Source organism: Lepisosteus platostomus, chromosome 27, assembly GCF_059453375.1.
Source record: "Lepisosteus platostomus isolate fLepPlt1 chromosome 27, fLepPlt1.hap1, whole genome shotgun sequence".
NCBI classification, from domain to species: Eukaryota; Metazoa; Chordata; class Actinopteri; order Semionotiformes; family Lepisosteidae; genus Lepisosteus; species Lepisosteus platostomus.
This window is the reverse complement of record NC_142637.1, coordinates 1,590,663-1,612,151: the sequence shown is the minus strand read 5'-3', so window position 1 is coordinate 1,612,151 and position 21,489 is coordinate 1,590,663. Positions and strand designations below refer to the sequence as shown.

The 21,489-nt window shown below is 46.2% G+C and overlaps 1 protein-coding gene across 4 annotated transcripts in view; it reads right to left on the bottom strand.

Moving 5' to 3' along the window:
- Positions 1-671: 671 nt before the first annotated feature.
- gng7 (guanine nucleotide binding protein (G protein), gamma 7) overlaps positions 672-21,489 on the bottom strand; it is a 102,045-nt gene continuing 81,227 nt past the window's right edge. For all 4 annotated transcript variants that reach the window (XM_088622240.1, XM_088622244.1, XM_088622241.1 and 1 more), the window contains 2 exons: positions 10,647-10,767; positions 672-9,225 (listed from right to left, as the gene is read on the bottom strand). In XM_088622240.1, the coding sequence (XP_088478366.1) occupies positions 9,100-9,225; positions 10,647-10,727 (207 nt within the window). In that variant the 5' untranslated portion in view covers positions 10,728-10,767 and the 3' untranslated portion in view covers positions 672-9,099. The remainder of the gene's footprint in view (positions 9,226-10,646; positions 10,768-21,489) is intronic.

The following is a 21,489-nucleotide window of genomic DNA, read 5'->3' as shown; positions in this document are numbered from 1 at the left end:
GTCAGTATCCTGGGAGACCAGCTCAGGGCTGACTGGAGTGCTGGAGTGCAGACGTACACGACCGGAGTGACTCGCGCTCCCCTGTCCCGAGACCGACTTCCGGCGGCGTTGGCTCCCTGCCCTTTCCCCGACGAGGCCCCGTTCTGCAGGAGTCGTGGTTGTTTGTTCGGCTCCACGGAAACCAGACGTCACCACTGCAGCCTGCGTAGCCACTGGCCACATGGCCGGGGCACCGAGGAGCCATTCGGAAGGCCCTCCTTGCGGAACGGGTGACGTCAGAGGCATTCCACTTTCCCTGGGATTCCTGCGGCTCTCCGATCCCCAAACACCACAGCGCGCTTCAGGATTTTCCATCCAAATCAGAACTACACAGACGCTCTCTTCCCATAAACACATTAGCAGTTTAACACGCTTAAACCTCCTCCCCATATTCGTGCCCGTACTGTAATGAAGAAGTGGATAGTTTGAAGGGCCAGATCTGCAATTACGTGCAATATTAACAGATATTTAATTTTGAATGGGGAACATTTTACTAAAAGGCATAAAAACTAGAATCCATATCGATTCAGTAAAAATCCCGGGAATGTGGATGATGCACATGAAATTCACGTGGAGTTTCAATGAGCTCTAAACTCAGTGGGACACATTGCTCAGTAAAAAAAAAAGACCAGTTTGGTTGTCATTTTTATTAATGTTATCTACTTATTTTTGGAACAGCAAATTCACAAAATATTAAATCAGTGTGCAAGAAACATGGGTTATGGCACATCAGAGAAGAACTGTTACAAAAATTATAGTTATTATTCGTATTGTTGTCATTATCCAAGGCAAAAAGATAAAATACATTTACATACACAAAAACCGCTCTTCGTAAAACAGAGAAAAGAAATCATGATGCGAGAGGGGGCTAGAATCTCTGGTCTAACGTTCATTTTGGACAACCCCCCAAGCAAAAACCTACACCCATCCATCAAAACAGGAATAAAGCTGTCGGCTTTAAAAGTGAAAATATATCAAGACCAGGACGGGCACTGCTGGGATCTGTGAATGCGATGCAAAGCAGCTGTAGAGTGTTGCCTTTTTCATCTTCGAGGCTCAAGCCAACACCAAGTACGTCTTACCATGCACAAAACACTAGTGCAACATCCCCACATCAGAAAACTATTATCTTATCAAACAACAACAACAATCTTCCACAACAATTCAAATACCTTATTCCAATACAAAACATTATTGCACGTGTGAAGACGGACAGAGAAACGGCTTCTTTCTCTCTGTTCAGGCATGAACAACTCGTGATGTAGTGAAGGGGCTTCAGCAGGTGACTTAAGGTCTAATTAACTGACAGCAAAGCAAGAAAGAAAAACTTGGTATAACCAAATAAAAAAAAAACTTACAAAGAACTCCTAGAGGTGCCACAATTACAGTCGCGCCTTTCAGATGTTATTGCCTGATTAAAGTTAGAAGTCCTTTTTTTGTGTATGCTTTGCACTTTCAAAAACAGAAAAAAAAGAAAAAAAAAGAGACCAAACTTTTACAAAGCAATATCATCTGCAAATCGGGCAGAATCCTTGCCAGTAGTTTCTTTTTGTGAAAGCACAGCAACCTCTGCTGAAAATCCCATCGACCTTTATGATTTTCCTGCGGTCTGCGGCTCTGGACCCACCACCTGTCAGTGACTGCAAGCGCCTGGAGTGAGCTGGTCGCTATCTCGTGGAGCTGGAGCCCTGCTAGTCAGGCTCCTTCCCCTTGACTCTTTTACCTGCTCGGTCTTTCACCATGTCGCCCCATGTTGCCTGGTTACAGCAATGCACCAGGCTGACACAGGGTTTTGGATTTGAATTTCTCTGGGCCAGCTACCTGCAGCGCTGGGTGAGAATTTGGTCTTTGGCTAATGTAGTCGGGTATTTCCATTTCTTCCTCTAAGAACATTCTTGCCTACGATGTTATCTTACTACATCTTCCTAAGAGGGGCATAGAGATTTCCCGTGCTGTGTGATCAGCCTGTACTCATTCAGAGCAAGTACAGAGCCTGCTCTCTCAAAATTGAGGACTTTTAGTGCAGCATGTGAAATTATGCTATGTCCTGCCAAGCAACTGTAGCACACACTACTAGTTCAACAACTTCCGCTGCAAAACTCTGGGGAATGTTTCTTAAGTACGATATGTACAGTAATCACTAAACATTTGAAGTTTTTTTTCAAAACTCCACTGCAATCTGTATCAACATCTTGCAGCCACCATCACATTTGCTAGCACTGTGAGGGTTCGTCACAGTTACCTTCCACTGAATAAAGGTCACATGACAACAAAGAACAGCAATCCTGGGTTAAGAAACTGCATAGATCACCTAGCTGACTGTAAGAAAGGGGGCTCCTGGCACAGTCGCTTCGGGGAGACCTGCGTGTTCCGAACGGTGCATTCCTCTGTCCTAGCAGCCACCCCACTCAGAGCTCGTTACAGCCTGACTGCCATTTAGTTGATCAGCTCAATAATTGGGCCCTGCAAGCTTCCAAGATCGAAAATCTAGAACTTCATGGCACCAGCCAAACAGTCTTTGCTAGCAGAAAATGACTCAAAGAAGAGACTCGAGACATGGCATTATGATTTCATAGTGTTCTACGGTATGGCTGGGAAAAGACAATTACTGTACAACATTCTTCTTTAGCTTCTGATAAATAGATAAGCTACCTCACCACCTCGGTGGAGTGGAATTCAGCAGTCGGGGATACAATATATTTTGCTCACGCAGCTTCAGCCTCAGTAATTTTAGTGTTAATGGTAACAGACAACAAGCCGGAGAACCAGTCTTCTTTCTTGTTTGGCTTGAGAAACCGAGCTGTTAAGACTGCAAAAACAGCTGGGGAATGTGCTATTCCTGCCTTCCTACCCCTTTAAATTGCTTAGATGAACAGCACCATTCTCCAGAGAGACAGAACTGGACTTAACACATCATGACTTTCCAGCTCTTAATCACTGTATGTTGCGGGCTGGTACTGAGAGGGTACATGAATACTCACACCAACTATTATGTAGGCGTGCAGAATAGAAAACGTTCAATAATACTGCCTCTTACTTTTTACGAAGATCTACTCCCTTGCTTTTTTAAACACAAGAACCCTATTGAAAACATAATACAAGATCCTATTATTAAGTAATGCCCCCACAAATAAACCTCCAATTTAGCTTTGAGCTGCCTCATTTTCATGGCACGGTCACTATTTGTCACTGCTGAGTCTCCCCAGCACACACATTCATCCCCTCACAACAAAGCAAAATGGGCCCTGTGATCAAACAGCCCCCATGTGACACTGAGCTGACAAACAAGTCACATGCTTCTTGCATAATCCAGAGCATCCTTTCTTTAGCTCTGCCTCTGCAAAGGTTTCCAAAAAGGAGCAATATCGCAGTCTGTCATTTTGGAAATTTGTTCTGTGTGTTTTAGGTGGCTTTAAACGACATTATTATATTATGCAAATGCTCTGTTTTATCAGAGTGAGTAAAGTGAGAGCTTTTTCTAATTTTATAATGACTGACCTGCTATACAGGAGGGCATGCATGATGAGCACTTGTCCACTAGTTTTCAAATGCTTGGAGCACTGATGGGCCCTAATCAATGCCAAAGTTCTCAAACACTGAGCTAGTGAACACACGGAAGCCCTTGAACTACTGAACACACTTCAGCCTGGAACTCCGACCCCTGAGCTCCTGAACACACTGCAGCCCATTACTGACCTCTGAGCTCCTGAACACACTGCAGCCCCCCAATCTTGACATCAAGCTGCTCAAATCAATACACGGCTTCTCACACTGTGAACTCCAGTCACCCCTCTCACTTTAATGTAGCCAAAGAAAAACATGAAAAAGTTACATTAAAATATAAAAATTTCCACAACAGTTATAGGCCAGCCAGACTGCTTCATAGAATCCATGGTCCCGTTTTCTTTTTTGATATAAAAGGCCATCGATAAGTGAAGTGCTGCAATGGCAAAGCATTTCTTATGTACTACAGAAAGTGGTTTACCCTTATTTTACAAATACTGTACAATATGATAATAATGTTATTTCTTTTAGTCAATGCAAAAACAAAAGGATGCAATTTAAGGTATATACTGTATATATTTTAAAAACATTGTAAAAGGAATAAGGTTAAGAATGAAAGGTCAGGGCATTTCTGCACCATTTCTTCATTTACAATCAATTTTCCATTTAAAGAAAACCCAGGCGTTCTTTTGCAATGGACTAAGTATGGCAATGATAGAGAATGGCCTGAATCTGGTTGTTTCAGTACAGCGTCCTGCCTCATGGCTCCCCTTTACCAAAGACCAGTGTCTTGCTGTTACTGTGACTGGCAGAAGAGCTGCTATTATGGTTTTAACTGGAGTGTCCAGGGCCCTAGCCAGAGAGTGCCTGCGCACTGGAACTCAGGTTGCTCTCCTTCTTAATGCTCCAGACAGACGCCACTGAAGAGCCGACTTGCTTCGTCTTGATTTTAACACCCCCCTCCATTCGCCAAGTTATAACTGGCAAATTTCACACCAAACCCAAGAAGTGGCACAGGTAAAATGTGTTGTGTCTTTTGTCATGAAGGCCTACAATGAACATGACAGCTTACTTGTCTGAACACAAAGCCACTTTTTAATACATATTTTTCTTCCCCATTTCAAAATCTAAAAATTTTGGCAGTTCTTTTGTTCTCTAATAAGATGCACTATCCCCATTTTTGTTAAAAATGGATGAATTTTCTCAACATAAAAACACCACCAAACAGTGCGATTAAAAAGAGGTAGCCTGAAGAACTTGTAGTATAGAACGGGCAAAATCTGGGACATACTGGCAAAGATCTGCAGATAACAAGTACTCCAGTGATGCTTTTCTGGGTCCTTCTCCCCAGAAATTGGCCCTTCTAGTTCTGCAGTCTGCTCTAGCAGCCCAGCAGCTCATACCTCCCCATGTTCATTAATCATCTCATAGTTCCCATTAGGTGACAAATGATTCTACAGCCTGTGACACAGTTGACATACATCAGCTCAGCCTAGCGGAACGCCTCCCGTACTGTGTGTGTAGCCCATATGTTTGGGCAACTCCTCAGACAAGACAGCTCTCACCGACTGGCCCTACAGCGGCTCTGCACCCATGAGCTCTGGGAATGTCTTTGCTAGAAATGCTAGATGTTCCAGCAGGAAAAAGATGCTGGTGTGTCACCTACGCAGTGATGCCACTGTCCAAACCTCAGGAATTTTAAGCTCTGGGGGTTTTAATCCAAAAGGTTTCAAATTTGTTAGCAGAAAAAAAAACTTTCTGAACCTTAATTTCCTGAATTGCTCTATCTTATGCATTACTGATCGCCCCAAAATTCAGTTATGAAAGTAAAACTGTCGTTAAAAAAGACATTGCAGAATCTCCCATGAACTATACAGGGCCACAGGCCACCCTCAACAGTAATGGCAGCCTTCAGGCAACACTCTGTGTCTGGGCACAGTTCTGCAATGTCCCCTGCCCTGAATTAGCAGGAAGTAAGCAGATTCCATTGCTTGCAAGGGGAAAAGCCTTAATCGGACATTACTTTTTGATAGGCAGCAAATTTCATGGTCACGTTTGATCTGGGTAAAAGTTTCTTCTGCATGGAATTACTGCATCTTTAAAGACTGTGGAAAAAAATGTAACTCACTGTCCACTTAATTTGCCCAAGTGTGCCACTGCTATCTGAAGGTTATTAGAAAGATCACATCTATTACACAAATCATATGCAGACAACCAGGGCCAAACTCTGGGGTTCCATAAAACTGCTATCTTTCCTGCTCATTGGGGAGTCCAATTTCATAGTGCTGGAGCAAAGCCTGTTTGGGACCCACCAGGAAAGAAGCAGCAGGCCCAGTGAGGTGTGACAGCGCACTACAGCACACTTTCCAGGACGCGTGAAACAATAAGCCCATTAAGGAAAAGCAGGAGCAGTGCACTTCAAACCGTATAAACGGACAAGTGCCTCCAGGTTTAAGATTTGAAGATGTCAGTGTTCCTGCACCAGCCAAGCACAGCTTGGCTCTAATTCCTTGGCAAATCTGCAGTGTTCCTGGGGCACTGGCTGACATTTCCACGTTCCTTATCCACGTTTCACTTGGGAAAGGGGAAGGTTTCCTACCAGGATCTGAAAAAGCTTTTCCAAAAAATATTTAGGCAGTGGAGTATTGCCACGTTCTTCCCTATAGTGGTCCATTAACCCTGCATATTCTAAACCTTTTCAGCATTCCTGGGTTTGCTGCTGGCTACAGTGATCAAGCAAGGACGTGCCTTGTCATAGAAGTGGCAGACAAACAAACATACATTCCGTAAAGGACAGTGTATGTTTTAATAGTCCATTAAAGTCAATCGACTCAAAGCTTCATGGCTGTCATATTACCCTTTTCTACATTTGCCAAATAATGTATGTAAGGAAAAACAAGGCAACAACTGTAGTCAAACAACTCTGATTTCAAGTTTGCTAAATTTCAGCCTTTAATGAAGAGTCCTCCATCCTATATTGACCTCAGTCCTAATTTTAAAATTATGACTCTGCCACTGCAATGGACAACTGAAAGAAGAACAGTTATTTATTGCCTTGTTGTATTTATGGCGTGAATGAGAATCCAGGTGAAACTGGAAGATTATCAATATGCATTCTACCAGCAAGTGTCAATGAGAACAGTCTGAAGGCTCTGCCTGTCTGGAACAGCCTGGCTGCAGGAAAGGGCCAGAGCCCTGAGCCCAGCCAGCATATCTCTGGGGTTCAGCCTGAGAGGAAGCAGCCGGCGCTGGTCCTCCGGAGTGAAGCTGGGACTGCGCTCCGCAGCTCTCAGTAACATGGCCCGAAGCCCCGCTCACGCTACTGCCTGGAAGAGGAATACTGGATGGGCTTCCACAGGAAGGAAAAACTACTAACCCTTCTGCTAGAGCTGTTTTCTTAAAAAAAAAAAACAACAACTGTAAATCTGTATAAGGAAGGCGACTGTGTGTGTGGGAGGGGGGTGGAGAATCCTCTACATGTGGCAGGCAATTTGCATTTTAGAGAGCACCAAAAAATTTAAAAAAAGGTCACAGTGAATTCTCATAAACTGTAATTTTGAATGGGAAACGCAACCTTTTCCTCTGTAGTGGAAAGGGCTGGCTTGCGCCCCAGGTGTGGGGTGCGGCGGTGGAGTCGGGGGCTCACCCCTGAAGAAATACGACACCTTCCACTCTGGTCGCGCCGAGCGGCCAGGACCAGCGGGCACTGTGGCACAACTGGGCAGGCCAGCTCTGGAAACGTACAGGCGGCGGAAGGGAGGCGAAGTGGGTGTGCCGCTACGCTCCGTGGCAACGCGGAGCAGAATTATCTTCACCGACTCCAATTCAGGTCTCCTCACGGGCAACACCCTGTTCGGGGTGTCACCTCCGCGCAGCGTGGAAGATACTGTGGAAAAAGAGCTCACACGTGGCCTTGACCTTGGTTTCTCAAGGTCCTCTTTAAAACAGTCTGGGGGGCCCGAGGAGCTGTTTAAAGCCTGGCCATGGCTGTTTTTTTCCCAGCAGCAAGTGCTCTATGGCTCTATGGGTGCAGGTGACACCGCAATGAGAAGTCTACAGCTGTAGGCCGGACGTCCTATGCTGTCCTAACACTGCAGGCCACGCTAGAGGAATACAGGGACAGTTCTAGACAGGGCTGGCTAAATAGTGTTCTGATGCTGAGGCTGGTACTGCACGAAGATGTCTACTGTTGCCAAACAGTCCAGGTGCCACAACCCCAGGTCTCCACCCAGACCCAGGGTGAACGTTCACTCCAAATGTCCTCTCGCTCGATCCTGGAGCTTGTTCTCACAAAGGCGTCTGTTGTTGTGTGCGTGCGGGGAGTGTTTCACGACACAAGATCGCACAGTGTACGTCGAGAGCGGAGTGGAAGTTAAATAATTTGGTGAAACAGCTTCCAGCAGTTTCAAAACTGGTCCTCTACAGCTTACAAAGGTGCTGTCTCGCTCTGACATGCCTCTGTGCCAGGCCTCCGAATCCCACTGTCTGCCTGTGCTCCCTCCTAGACTAACGTCTCTTTACAACTTTACAGCTCCACTTCTCTTACACAAAAAAACAAAATGTGTTATTTAGGATCTGGTACTATGAACTGATGCATTAGCTTTATACTATACGATCTACAGCCTCACACATCTGGACTTTGAATAACCGTACTTGTAGAAACATTTAAAAAAAATGTCATGAACTGTACTTGGCTGAATTTTTTTTTAAAAAAGCTTACGTTTTGAATTAACCTAATTGTGGACTCTTTTCTAGTTCAGTTGTAAGGCATTGTTTATTCATTTATTTTGTTCTTATGTACAAGATTCTGCAGCTGCCCCCTCCGGAGATTTGCAGGGATCAGAATCTTAGAGGTGTGTGCTGGCACTAGCAGGCTGGCGGGCAAGCACGCCCGGGTTCGAGCGCCTGGCACCCACTTCCACAGCTACCCCTGGCTCGAGCAGCACAGCACGCGCACCTCTGGCTGTCTCCACCGCTTCATGAGTTGGGAGGAGAAAGGGACGGTGCATCTTCAGCAGTTTGGCAACACACTTCCACAAATAAGAGCCACTGGCAAAACTAACAGACGGGAGAAGTAACCAACACCAGGCAACTGCGCCGCTGTCTGACTGAGCCAGCCAGCCACACAGGGCTGGCAGATTCAAGCAGATCCAACTCCGAGCCGTCCGAGACACCCATCACCTCAGACTATACTTTAGGAACTCCCACTTTAGGAAACTTTTGCCCCTAAAATTTGGACCCTCCCTTGTTAGTGAATACCTTTTCCAAATCACTGTGAATCTCTCTGAGGCCCAGAATTCATCTATCACCAATGAGACGGAATCAGAGTTTTCCTATATTGTTGCTGTTTTTGTTAGATTCTCCCTATTGTCACTCAAGTGCAATTTTTTTCCCCCTTGGTCTCAAGAGTGTTGTTTTAATTCAGAGATGTGTCATAGGTTACATAGGTGGTGTTGACAGAACACTCCCAACACCCCCTGACTCCGAGTGTGTCTGTGTGTCTGTATGTGTTGGGGGGGTGGGGAGGGGGCGTCGACCAGGGATGGAGGGGAGGAGCTATAGAATGATGCAAGGCTTTTTGTCCTTAAAAGGATTCTCGGAGGCGGGCACTCCCACCAGCAGGGGGTCATTGCGCGCGTGCTGCTCGCAGTAGTTCATCAGGTCGGCCGCTGCCTTGGAGACCTGCCGAGGAAGAGAGAGACAGATGTCAGCGCTCAGCCTTCCTCAGCCTCCGCGCTGGAATCACACTGACGTGAGGGCGGGATTACACTTGCTGATTCCCGTTAGCACTCCTGGCTTGTGGACCAGCTGCCAAAGTTGTCACTTGCAGTATTACAAAGTGGCAGAGCCCGGCCGTATCTGTGATGTTGCTGATATGACCTTTCACATTCATGCGAATGACATAACAAAATGAGACACCATACTAAACTGAAATCATTTCAATTCAACCATTGGAATCCTTCATCGCCGTCACTGGCCGAGAACGTCTGCACAATCTGTTAAAATGTAACGAGCTACCAGAACATCCACAAAATCGAAACATTCACAAACAAATATCTCATCCTGCATGTTTGAAAGTAACAGGCCACAGCGAGTCAGGGAACTCCAAAGATAGCTCTCGCTCTTACGGCTCTGCAATCTGTACTTCCTGTTGTCCATCACTCCTTGCCTGAGTAGATCCTGCCTCTCTGACTGGGAACCAGACCTGGGGTTGGCTACAGTGCAGCTTCTGCATATTTCTGTTTATTAGGACACCTAGACTTTTATCTCCAAAGTTTAAAAGCCTCGGACCTGCGATGAATCTGAGTGCAGTGAACCAGCATGTGCAGCACCTTCTGGCCTTAAATTGTCTGCTCTTACGGCCCCAGGTTGCTAACAAAAGTGGATGAGGCTCCTGCTCTGAGGTCGGTGGTGATGCTGTGGCGCAGCTCTTCTGTGGAGCTCAGTTTCCACGCCCTCCATTCTCACACAACCATATATATAACAATCTATATAACACGCTCAACCGGGTCACACATACACTCGAGCTTTCATTTCTTCTTTTTCCACCCCCTGGCTTTCAGGGAAGGTCCACGGGTTGAATGGGGGTGACGAGGTCGACACAGGGGTCACCGCGGGGCGTGACCGGCCCAGACAGGGCGGACTGCAGCGCCAGCCTGCTGCCAGGTGCCCGTGGGCGTGGCACACGAAGAACGTCTCTGCGCTGTGGGTGTGGGAACTGCTGCAAGATCCACCCAAGTCTTTAAAAAATTATCTGCGTATGGGACCAAAGAAAATAACTGCCTGTTCTAAACTGAAGAATAGTATAGCAACCCCAAACAGAGCTAAACAGTCCTCACACCTCTATGCCTGAAGTATAAATATCACCCTTCTGCACTGAGGATTGAATGGGCTTAAATGATTAATACAAGGTCTTTGTTTTCTCCTTTGTCTGAACCTCACGTGACACATTATGAAGGTCCAGCATTGGGTACTGTGGTGTTGGGGTGTGCTCTGCTTTGTGTAACGTACTGAGCTGCAGATTTCAGAGCAATATCCAGGCCACTCATTTTATGCCGATGCTGGTGTTGCATTGTGCTGCACTCTGCCAGAGACAGGCTCACCTTGATGCGCTCGATCCCAGCCTCGATTCGGAGCTGCTCCACCAGCTTCCTGGCCTGCGCTATGTTATTAGTTGTTGACATTCTCTGCCATCGGTTCAAGGCCCCAGCAATAGAGAAAACACTGTGGGCAGACAAAGTCAGAAACAACAGAAACTTATTACCATTTCTCACAAACTACTACGAAATCACAATTTCAGTCGGGAAAAATATTATGCAAACAAAAAGCTTCAATAAATATTCTGACTGGCATTTAATTTTAATAGAAATTAAATGTCAGTAAACACTTCTCCACAACTAGTATGTTAAATAAAAGCCACACGCTATTAAGACACGTAATGGGATTGTGCCTGTAGGCCTTGCAAAAACAAAGCCCAGACATTTCGGCAGGTCTTTTACAATGAACACTGACACCTTGTCGTCACTGCAGTGAACAGGGGTGTCACTGACTGCCGAACTTTAGTCGCTGTACATATGTACAACTCAATACAGAAGCACTGTAATGAAGGAGTGAATTAGTGCTCTTCTGGATCATTACTTCATACACATACAGCTCCAAACTGAACTCGAAAATGCTTAGTTCCACTTTGTGGAAAACTGGACTGGACCACAGTAAACAGGAAAAAACAAACCTGTTTCACAAAACAGCTTTTGAAATTTGGCTTAGAAAGATACATATTTAATCAAAACTGGGATCTGAAGATGAAGTACATTTTTATTCATCTTTGTTAATACAGTTTCTGCCTTCTCATCCTGAATCTCTAATCTCTAAACCCCGCCATTCAGATGCGCTGACCTCTCTTTACATATGTAACGCACACTTTCTGTAACTCCATCCCTGGGAGATTTTTACATGAAGTTGAATTTGTGTAGGCTGAGTCTTACATGAAGCAGGGAGAGGATGTACTGGCACCTGGACAGCCAGAACATCCCAAAACAAACTTCCATACCCATACAGACAAAGTCTCAGCCTCACGCCTGGCTGACTATGGAGGGCAATCCCTCCTGTGCCTCAGTTATATGGCGAAAGTGCAAGTACCAGATGCCAAGTCAGAGGTATATGATCACTTCTGATAAGTGATTTCAGACAGAAAGACTCACAGAAGGCTGTGAGTCAGGACTTTCACGAGCTTCTTAAAATCATCGGCCACCCCTTGAACCTGCGTAAATCACGGAAATGTGCTTTTGAAGGACCTGGAGGGCTCTGATGAGCACTTGCTGGAATCGTAAATCTACTGTAGCCGCGTAACCTGTCTAGCGAACATCTGACTTCTCCTGTGAAGCTCGGGATGACTAAAGCAGTCAGTCTGAGCGACCCTGTGAGTTACCGTCTGTGACTTTGAGTCTGTGACTTTAAAGCAAAGCTGTGCTGCTTTCTGTGCCACTCTGTGAAGAGGACCTGGGGGTGGGGGCGTTTCAGACACGATATACAGCTGCCCTGCTGTCTAGCTGACATGCTCATGATGTCATGCCCGTAGTTGTTTATTGTGATCACTTGTAACAACAGGGCTGTGTGTGGCTGGGAAATGTTGTGAGCGTGAGTACTTTAGCTATACCCTGGGGACACTATTAAATAATGTTTCATTAGAGCAACACACACAGCCTATGGGTTTCTTCTTGCAAAAAAACATGATTTGTTTTCAAGGGCCCGTGCATGGTGCCTCAGTAACTGGAACAGGTGCACAGCAGTACAACTTGAAGGCCTGTTTCTAATCCTGCTTCTCCTACATGGTTCTTAATCAACACATGTAAGTTAAAAGATTAATAGTCAGAAAAAAAAAACTCCAGACCTTTCCAGAATTTCAGTTCTGTGCCTTTAAAGCACTTTTGTCATTAAAGTTTTCCTATAGGAACCGTGTAACACTAAAAATGCTAATTAAAACTGCTGTCCCACCCCCCAAAAAATAACTTCTAACATAATAAACATCACGCAGGCCAGGGTTTTTAGGACATGGAGGTGTCTCCATATCTGCTGTAGGAACTGAGAACAAGCAATATTCCCCAGGAACCAGTCTCAATACAACCAGGATAGAAAGGAATTATTATCTGGAATGTGATCATTTATTACAGAGTAAACTCAATGGTTAAGCCCAGAATTTAAATGGCACAGGGATCGGGCAAATACTAACTTCCAGGGCAAAGCACAAGAAAGCAACTGGGCCATTCTATGCCACAGGATGAGGCAGGACTGGCACTGGATTGCCTGAACGCTACTGGGATTCACCTGGAAGGAGCTGCTGACAGAGGAGATAGCCCCGTCTGTACTCCCACTGACACACAGCCAACACGTGCGTTTGGAAAAGCCCAGGCATGCTCGGAAGCACGTGCACTTTTTACCTCTGCTTCCCGTCTGTGCAGAAGCATGAGGGGGAGTCGGGTTCGACAGCAGACTCAGGTTTTTACAGTGGTCTGTGATGCTGAGCTCCCAGAGGCAGGCTGTCCTACAGGCTCCAGTGAAGCACCTGCGGATACCATCTCCATTCCTGGAGCTGGTGAACAGGACACGTGCCTCTGGAGAGCAAACAGGACGATGGGCTCCGAGAACCTTATCTCCGTCTTCTCCTAATTGAGTCTGAAGGCACTGATGGGGTACAAATCAGCAGAAAGGAAAGGACAGTCCCTGCTCCAAAACGGCGGTACCTTTCAAGTGGTTATCTAGTCTAAAGCAGGCAAGGCAAGATGGTATGTTCCCAGGTGATTATCTGGGGCAGCGCTGCCTGAGCCATTAATAACCAGGAAAATATCCAGGGTGGCTCTGTACACAGACTTCAACTCCGTATAAGTAGGTACTCAGCTTCTAGGAAGCACAACAAAGCAGCAGTACAGTAAGAACAGACTCTGCAAACCTGGACTGTCTGGAATGTATAATCATTAGCGCCATTATCTCGGCACAAATTTCTAAATCACATGCAATTATGGACGACCACAAATTTATAACCTCATGTAATTTTCTGCACTTGTACCAGAGCCAGCTGAACATGCACAATTGCTGCATTGTTTTCTTTTTCAGATCCTGTATAGGTTTTACACACCGACAGGGTTACCTGCCATCTCCGCAGCAACAGACGCGCCTGAGACACGTCTGTCAGACACTGCAGCACAAGCACACCATGTCTACTCTAGCTGGGACAGGGCAGACCTCTGGGACCCTCATTCAGGGAAATGCTGAAGCAAACACAAGCCCAGGACACTGCTTGCAGCTGCACTGCATTTCCCGTTGAGTGTGAAAAATGCACAGATGAAGCAGCACTTTGCTGACCTGGCATGTCATGTGTGAATGGATTAGTGAGAGGACATGGGTAGCAGCTTTTGCAAGCACTACATTGTGCAGGGGGATGTGCTTAAAAGCTGCACTGTCACTTTATCAGAGTGGCTCTCACTGTGCAAACTCTCTTTTCTCCTCTGTCAAACTGTCTGTTCTGCACATCATGGCTGCAGTTGAACTACAATTTAATCTGAGCACTTACTTTATGTTCAGATTCATAAAAAACGGCACTGTAGTGTTGACATTTTTGCAGGCACATTGCAAACACTCTAGGCGAGCAGAGAAGAAGTGAAAATATCAGACTGCACTCTGGTTTCTTGTGCCAAGTTTTATCCTGAGACTGTGAGAATTCTTTTCAATTTCATCTTCCACCTTAAAACACCCGAAGAAGCACACTGTTTGTGCATTTATGGTAACGAAGTTGCTTTCTGTTCACATCGTCACCGAGAGGAAACAGCAAGGGAAAAGGCTTTTGAGGAAATATATCAGTGTCACACAATGCTCTGAAGACTAGTGGAAATTGTTTACCACTGCAAAGCTCACACATGAGACAAGGCTGGTCAGCCCATGTGGCACAGCTGTTTGGTAGCATCATAATGATCTAAGAGTCTTGTCTTCTTGAAACCACCCCCAAGTGACTCAGCACCCACAACAGGGTGGCTGGGCTGTTTGTCCCTTGCACAGAAGCACACCGAGTTTGTCAATGATTACTCAAGGTTACAGAAAGTCTACTAACACACCTTCCCACCTCCCTTTGACCCCCACACACTGTGCCTTGTGGGAATCTGTTTCTCATGTTAGTGACCCTTTAAAGAAAATAAGCACTTGAACAGAAAACACAGAAAAAAAAGAAAATATATGAACATGTGTTACAGGGCAGGAACGAACTGACCCTTGAGGAGAGAGAAGATGGCAGGCAAAGTGCTTGAAAATCTTGAGGCTGAATTTTTTTCTAAGCAGTGACTAATGGCACTAAGCCTGGGCTGGCAATGTAGGTGAAACAATCTAAGATTAGTACTAATCCCAGCCTGTGAGAATACATGGCAGTTTGAATTGCACATTTATAAAAAATGAGCAATGGCAAGAATCCTCTGCTTTTGAAAGCAGGAGGAATAACTTTATGCCTATTTACCAATGGACAGATAATTTTAGATCCAGACAAGCAAATATTGCATCAATCATAAAAAAGACTATACAAGTACAAGACAATGAGTCGTAGCGAATGAAAAGAAAGCAGATGGCAGAATGTATTTACTTACTGTAAGTGAACAGTGCAATTAATAAAACTGCTTTTTAACACCTCTCGTCAGCCAGCGCTTTCTGACAGGCCGGTAAGCATCTCTTCAGCTCTGGATGCTTGTGTTGCCCATGAGCTGTTACTGTGCAGAAAAGCCGCTGCGTGCAGACACCAGAGCCTGCGGACCGCATTCCCGAGGGTACTGGCGGATTTCGGAGAGGGACAGGTGCACAGTTCCAGGAGCCTGAGGAGGCGCCCGTGCGTGTCCCTGATGCGCTTGTCCTCACGCTGGGCAGACCTGGGCAATCAAAGCCACCCTGGCCAAAGAAAGCCTGGGCACAGCAGGTGGCATGATTTGAGAGCCAGCGGGTCACACAGTGCCCGGCGCTGATTCCGCGCCAGGAGCTCTGATAAGCGTCTGAATGAGGCTAATACAGCACTGCAGGGGATTATCGGGTCTGTGGCCTGGATGTGTAAACTGCCCTACAAAACCTGCCAAAGTCACCTTGCTGGGCTTCCTGCTGCCCCGAGCCACAGTCTTCCCCACGGAGCTGCGCCAGACTGGCAGCTCTGTCTGTGTCTCAGCTCTCCTTGTGCACAGGAGGGGGGAAATTCCATTTGCTTTTCCCAGTCACCGGCATGGGGAATTCACACGAGCGGCGCTCCGAGGGAAGTGATTGGTCAGGACAGATGGACGCCCAGTCTCCAGGGCCACCCTGAAGCTGGGAAGTTTCAGGAGCAGCCCCTACTTGCTGAATAAGTTTTTCCCTCCTCTGTAGCAGGCAGGAGCACCTATTTCTAGCTTGCTTTGTTATTTTGGTGAAGAAATGAACACAGTTGTGCTTTGCTGCATGTTTCCAAGCTCCCACTCAGTTATCTAAGGCTGGCACAAGTGAATAATGCAAACCTCCCCCATCTCCTGTATATTATTTTGCTTTAGTGAGCAGGGCAGGGCTTCCTCTTTCTGGTCCTCCAAACTCGGTTATCTTCCAATTTTCCCAGCTTACCAGACAGAAACCTTTAACCAAACTCAAATGCAGGCATTTGGCCAATTACAGCTTTTGAAAAACACTTGCTCTTCAAGCATATTCCAAGGTACAAAGGAATGCTCACAGGTGATGCAATTTCTCACTGTTTTCAGAAGTGAAATCAATCTCCCTGATCTGCTCTTTCTTTATCTTCCAGCCTGGATGGCACCACAGGCACACAGTCTGACTCATTAGACACTTTGGGCAACACTCGCACCCTCAGAGCTCCAGGGCATCACCAGCTTGTAATTCAAACTGCCCCTGCTAATAACTGGAATGACACCTGTGCACAACGCGTGTCCCAGGGGGAGGAGAAGAGAAATATTTCAGGGGATTTACAGGGTAGATTGGTCCCTCCAAGCAGCACATGTCTCAGTAAAGTTTTCCAGCTGAAATCCCCTGATGCTAAAATGCCACGTGTGGGCTGAACCACCACCAGCACAGTCCAGATTCCTGAAGTAACAGGACAGCGATCCCCCAAGCCTTCACCATGTGGAGGGAAAACTAAAGATGTAAAACAGTTACCCAGAGCAGATACTGGTACAGCATGGAAACATGCACTCGTCTGACAGGCTCTGTATACTGTGCTCAGACAGAAGCAAGCGGTCCAGATTTCCTCGAAAAGAGGCGGGTTTCTATGAACCAATGTTACTTCTTTACTCCCTACAAGGAACCTATCTTTAGAACCAAAGGAAAGCAATGGACTTTGCTAGGAAAAGGATCATTAAAACATACACGACAATTCTATCAATCAAAATAGTGTTAGAACAACAGGATTTTTATTTATTTGGGGATTTGCATTGATGGGTGGCTGATAGTTTACACCGCCATACCAGTGAAACTGTTTATGTACTGGTCTATTAATCAGTGCATGTGTCCATTAAGGCAGGTGGATCAGCTCTTGTAGATAAAGAAGCCAAGCATCTGGTCTGATCGATTAAAGATAACCAGGCTGTAAACAGACAGGTGCTGTGCACTGGTACTGTAAACAAAAGGAAAACTCAGCCCCAACATTAACACACAGCAAACTTTCAAAATGTATCACTAAGATCTCACCTTCTGCTGGGGAGATCCGACGGGGGAGTATACTTCCACCCATCCATTTTCGAACTGCTTCATCCAACACAGGGTTGCAGGGGAGCTGCAGTCTATCCCGGCAAGCATCTTGCACAAGGATACACCCTGGGCAGGATGCCAGGCAGACACGCACACTCACGCCAGGGCCATTTTTTCCAGAAGCCAATTAACCCACTGGTAGGTCTCCCGACTGTGGGAGAAAATCCATGAGAACGTGCAAACTCCACCCAAAGTCCAGAACCGAGCCCAGGGCCCCAGGGCCGCATTGCAGCAATCAGTCAATAACCACCATGCCACCTGGCTTTTCAAAACACATTGGCGCAATATTGACAGGCTCAGGAAGAACGAAAAACCACCAGACCCCCCAAAGTATCCTAATCAATACAATGTCATCGTGTCAGATAGAAGCCCTGTCTTTTTAAAATTAAACTCCTTGCCCCTCCCTAGGCCTAAAACAGAAGCATTTGACTTTGAATTTTGCACATCTGTGCCCACGGTATACAAACCATTCCTCCCTACCGCCTGCGTCAGGCCATGCTTGCAGAGAGTAGCTGTGCTACAGCCACACGTCCAGCTGCCTGGATCACTTCACTCTGCGAGAGCGCAGGAGAGAGATGATTAGTTCCACAAATGAGGAGGAAATGCAGGGCCAACAGCGCAAGACCTACATCTTGGGGGGCTAGTCCGTCTGGAAAAAATACGGCTAAAACTGTGCTGAAGTCTCAGCACTCAAGTCGTGCCATGTTCCTGCAAACAAGGGAAGGGGCTTGTCAAGGACTGAGCTATTGCAACATTCTTCTGAGCATGGAGGGCTGCAGTCAAACCCCAGGACAGGTGACAACTGGTCCCAGCAACCCCCCGCCCCCCGAGAATAAGGTTTGCATGGACACAAGCACAAGTCATGGGGTTGCCCATGTGAGAAAATGCAGACGGAGAGAACTGTCAGATTCTCCCCCTGAAAACAGACTCCAGCCCCTCCCAAACTGCTCCCGACCTTTCACCTTCCAGGATTTCTAGGAAAACCTTGTTCCTCGAAAGGCACTCGCGATAGCTGTTCTTTGTTTCCAGCTGGAACTCTGGATAGGATTCCTGGTACTGAACCTTCCTTGTTTAAACACACAATAACTCTTGTCCGGGCTTGCAAACTCACACATTTGTATTTCTAGATTTGTCAGGATGTCCCTTTGAAACACCTGAAAGTCATTAGCATTACGATTAAGCATAATAGTAAGGGTGCTTAGCTCATGCTTTAACAATAATATGATCAAGGATACAGGGGTTCTTCAGCACAGAGCTGGAGCTGGGGGAACTGGCACAACATCACTGCTGTCCCCCTGGGACACCGCAGAGCCATGGAGAAAGGGACCATTTAGAGTAACCAATAAAAAAATCAATCAGCATGCCTTCGGGCAGCAGGAAGAAACCAGAGCACCCTGGTAAAAACACATGCAAACCTGGACAAACCTGCAAACTCCACACAGACAGTCCAGAACTCTGGAGTTGTGAGGCAGCAACACGACCAGGCCTCTATGTCATCCCAGAATCAACACTTAAGGAAGACTGCATCAGATCTTTTTGTATATCTCTGGAGACAAAGAAAACATGAACTAATGTGTTTGTGTGGTCATGCAAAGGGACTATTGCATTTTTTTTGGTGTGAACCTCCATGGTCGAGGGGGTGGCCTGTGCTACAGTGTGGAATGGGGGTGCTGCACTGACAGAGTTTGGGATGACAGGGGTAAACGCAGCAGATAGTGAAGAAAAGGGTGTTTGCAACTAAAGTTAAGGTTTAGTGAAGCTCCTAGGACATTCTGATCCTACATATTTTACAGGGAACACTCTGGTCTTTTAGGACACTTTCCCAGAAGGTCCTAAACGAATCCAGCTGAACTGGCTTGTCATTTCAGCAGCCCTGCTGCCCAGCCCGTCCACAGGCCATTCAAACTCCAGCCAAGGCTGCAGCCTCCTGCCTTTAGCCCTGCAGCTCTGGTGTTCCCAGGTGCAGCCTCGTCACAGGAAAGGTGGTGTTTGCGACCCGCCGAACGAGCTCCAAGGCGGCGGCCGGCCGCTCAGAGGGGAGCGAAGGGCTGCTGCTGTGCCAGGGGCAGGCAGGAGGGGCACGCTGACCTGGGACAGCGCGCAGCTGTGCGGAAGCACAGGAAAGCCAGACTGGAAAGGGCTGTGCTCTCGTTCCAGAGCCTGCTCCAGAAACGCCCTCCCGCCCACACCTCTTTCGTTTCCATCAGGCCTCGCTGGGACAAACGTGGATTTTCCAGGTGGGATTTGAGGGAGGAGGGAGAGGATGGGGAGAGCAGTGAACTGGTTTCTAGGAAATTGCCGGAGAGCCCCTCAGTGGAGCCCCGACGCCTCTCCCTAACTGCCTTCTCTCCTTCTCTTGCCCAGACAGCTCTCGGGCTGCCAGCACCTCACCGGCTGTCCCCTGCGCTGCCAGTTTCTCCCTGAAAACATCCGCTGGGTCTTCTTCTTAAACAGAAAGAGATTCATCTCGCAAACACCCAGTGTTTTCTAGCGAAAATATTTTCATCTTCTAATTTGTCGTTTGTAAGGCATTTGGGTACTTCTTTTGTGTGCTTTTGGTATGAATCTGAAGCCTGCAGTGTTAAAAGAAGTCTTGTCCTAGAAACAGCTTTTGCAAAATCACCAAGCATGAAATGAAGCACAAAGACATCCATCTAGCAGTTTAGTCTTTTCAGGATATGTGTACAGAGCTGGTATTTATATCACAAGGCACAAATATTACTGGGCAGAAATTGATCAACTCAATCTTTAGCATATGTAACTGTGTGCTGTGTTTTCCTTTGGTCTCTTGCATATGGTCTTGTGATTTCTATGCGCCAGCTTTTAAAAGGTCTGGGGGCGTTTGTCTTATAACCTTTCACATTAACAAAGCCCTTCTCTTCCCCCACTGCGCTCATTAACAAGGCTTTGTACTGTTGTTCAGGAGAACATATTCCTTAATGTTGTGCTCCTGCTAATGAAGTTATTTACGGCATCTGTGGTGAATATGGAGCTGAATGTATACTGAAATGTATGTTGTTTTTCCTAGCTGAACATATCTTGAAACCCATTTTGAATGTGATTATTTGTTAGAAACTTTGTGGTACCTGTAATGAATGATTGTTAACGCATTCAAAACCTATCACATGTTGTCTTCTGTCAAATTCATATTCAATAAATATGCCCAGTCCATCATTGGAGTACAGCTCCCCTCTATATCAGACATTTTTACAACTCACTGTCTCAGGAAGTCTGGAAGTATCGCTAAGGATACCAGGCATCCTGGTTTCTCATTTGTCTCCCCCCTTCCCTCTGGTAAGAGTTACAGGAGCATAAAGGCACAAACTTCCAGATTCAGAGACAGTTTCTTCCCACAATCTGTCAGATTATTGAACTCTACCCCTACCCCTGGCTCACACTGATGTGTTTTTTTTTCTCTTAGATGTTATTATTTAACCTGTTGAAGTTGCTGCTGCTGTTCTGTGTTTGTTTTTGGTGTTTCCTTAATGTCTTTGTATTGGAGCATACGTGCAAATACGCATTTCATTGCACTTGTGCATATGACAAGAAACTGAACTGAATAAATACAGATTCTGCCTTTGCATAAAACGTCATTAACCCCCTGTATTTTACATCTTAATGACTGCTGCAGAAAGCCCCTCCCCCAGTCACGTTTTGAGGGCCACAGTAGCTGAAAGTGAAGTTCACTCGTTTTTGCACAAGGGCCTTTCAGATGCAGCATCAGTTATTGATCATTATGCTAGGTTGTTAAGGATAAATCAGCTAAATCATAATGATTACAGAGCCCAGGTCAAGACATAATAGTTAATTAGCACTGTGCAAGTATATTCTATCAAAAATGCTGAGATTTTGTTTTATACAAAGTAAAACTGCTTTTGCCCCTGTTTTGTCAAGAATATTGGCAGTGTTTGAGCACACACAACACCCTCCAAACGCACACCTGTGTGGCAACTTCAGTTTTCCAAGGGAGGGCCTTTTCTGTTTGGAAATCAAGACGCTGAACCTTGGACTGTGGAAAACTTCCCCGAGGATCTGTCTGCAGAGGCATTTGGCTCCTGTGGGGTTTTTTTTATGTTTGTCTGCAGGATTTACAGCTCAGAATAGGAGGCTTATCTTATCAGAGCAGTGCTGTGGAATGCACTTTTCCTGTAGCTCAGGTGACTGTTTTCAAACAAGTCTCTGCTGTCAAGGAAAGAAAAA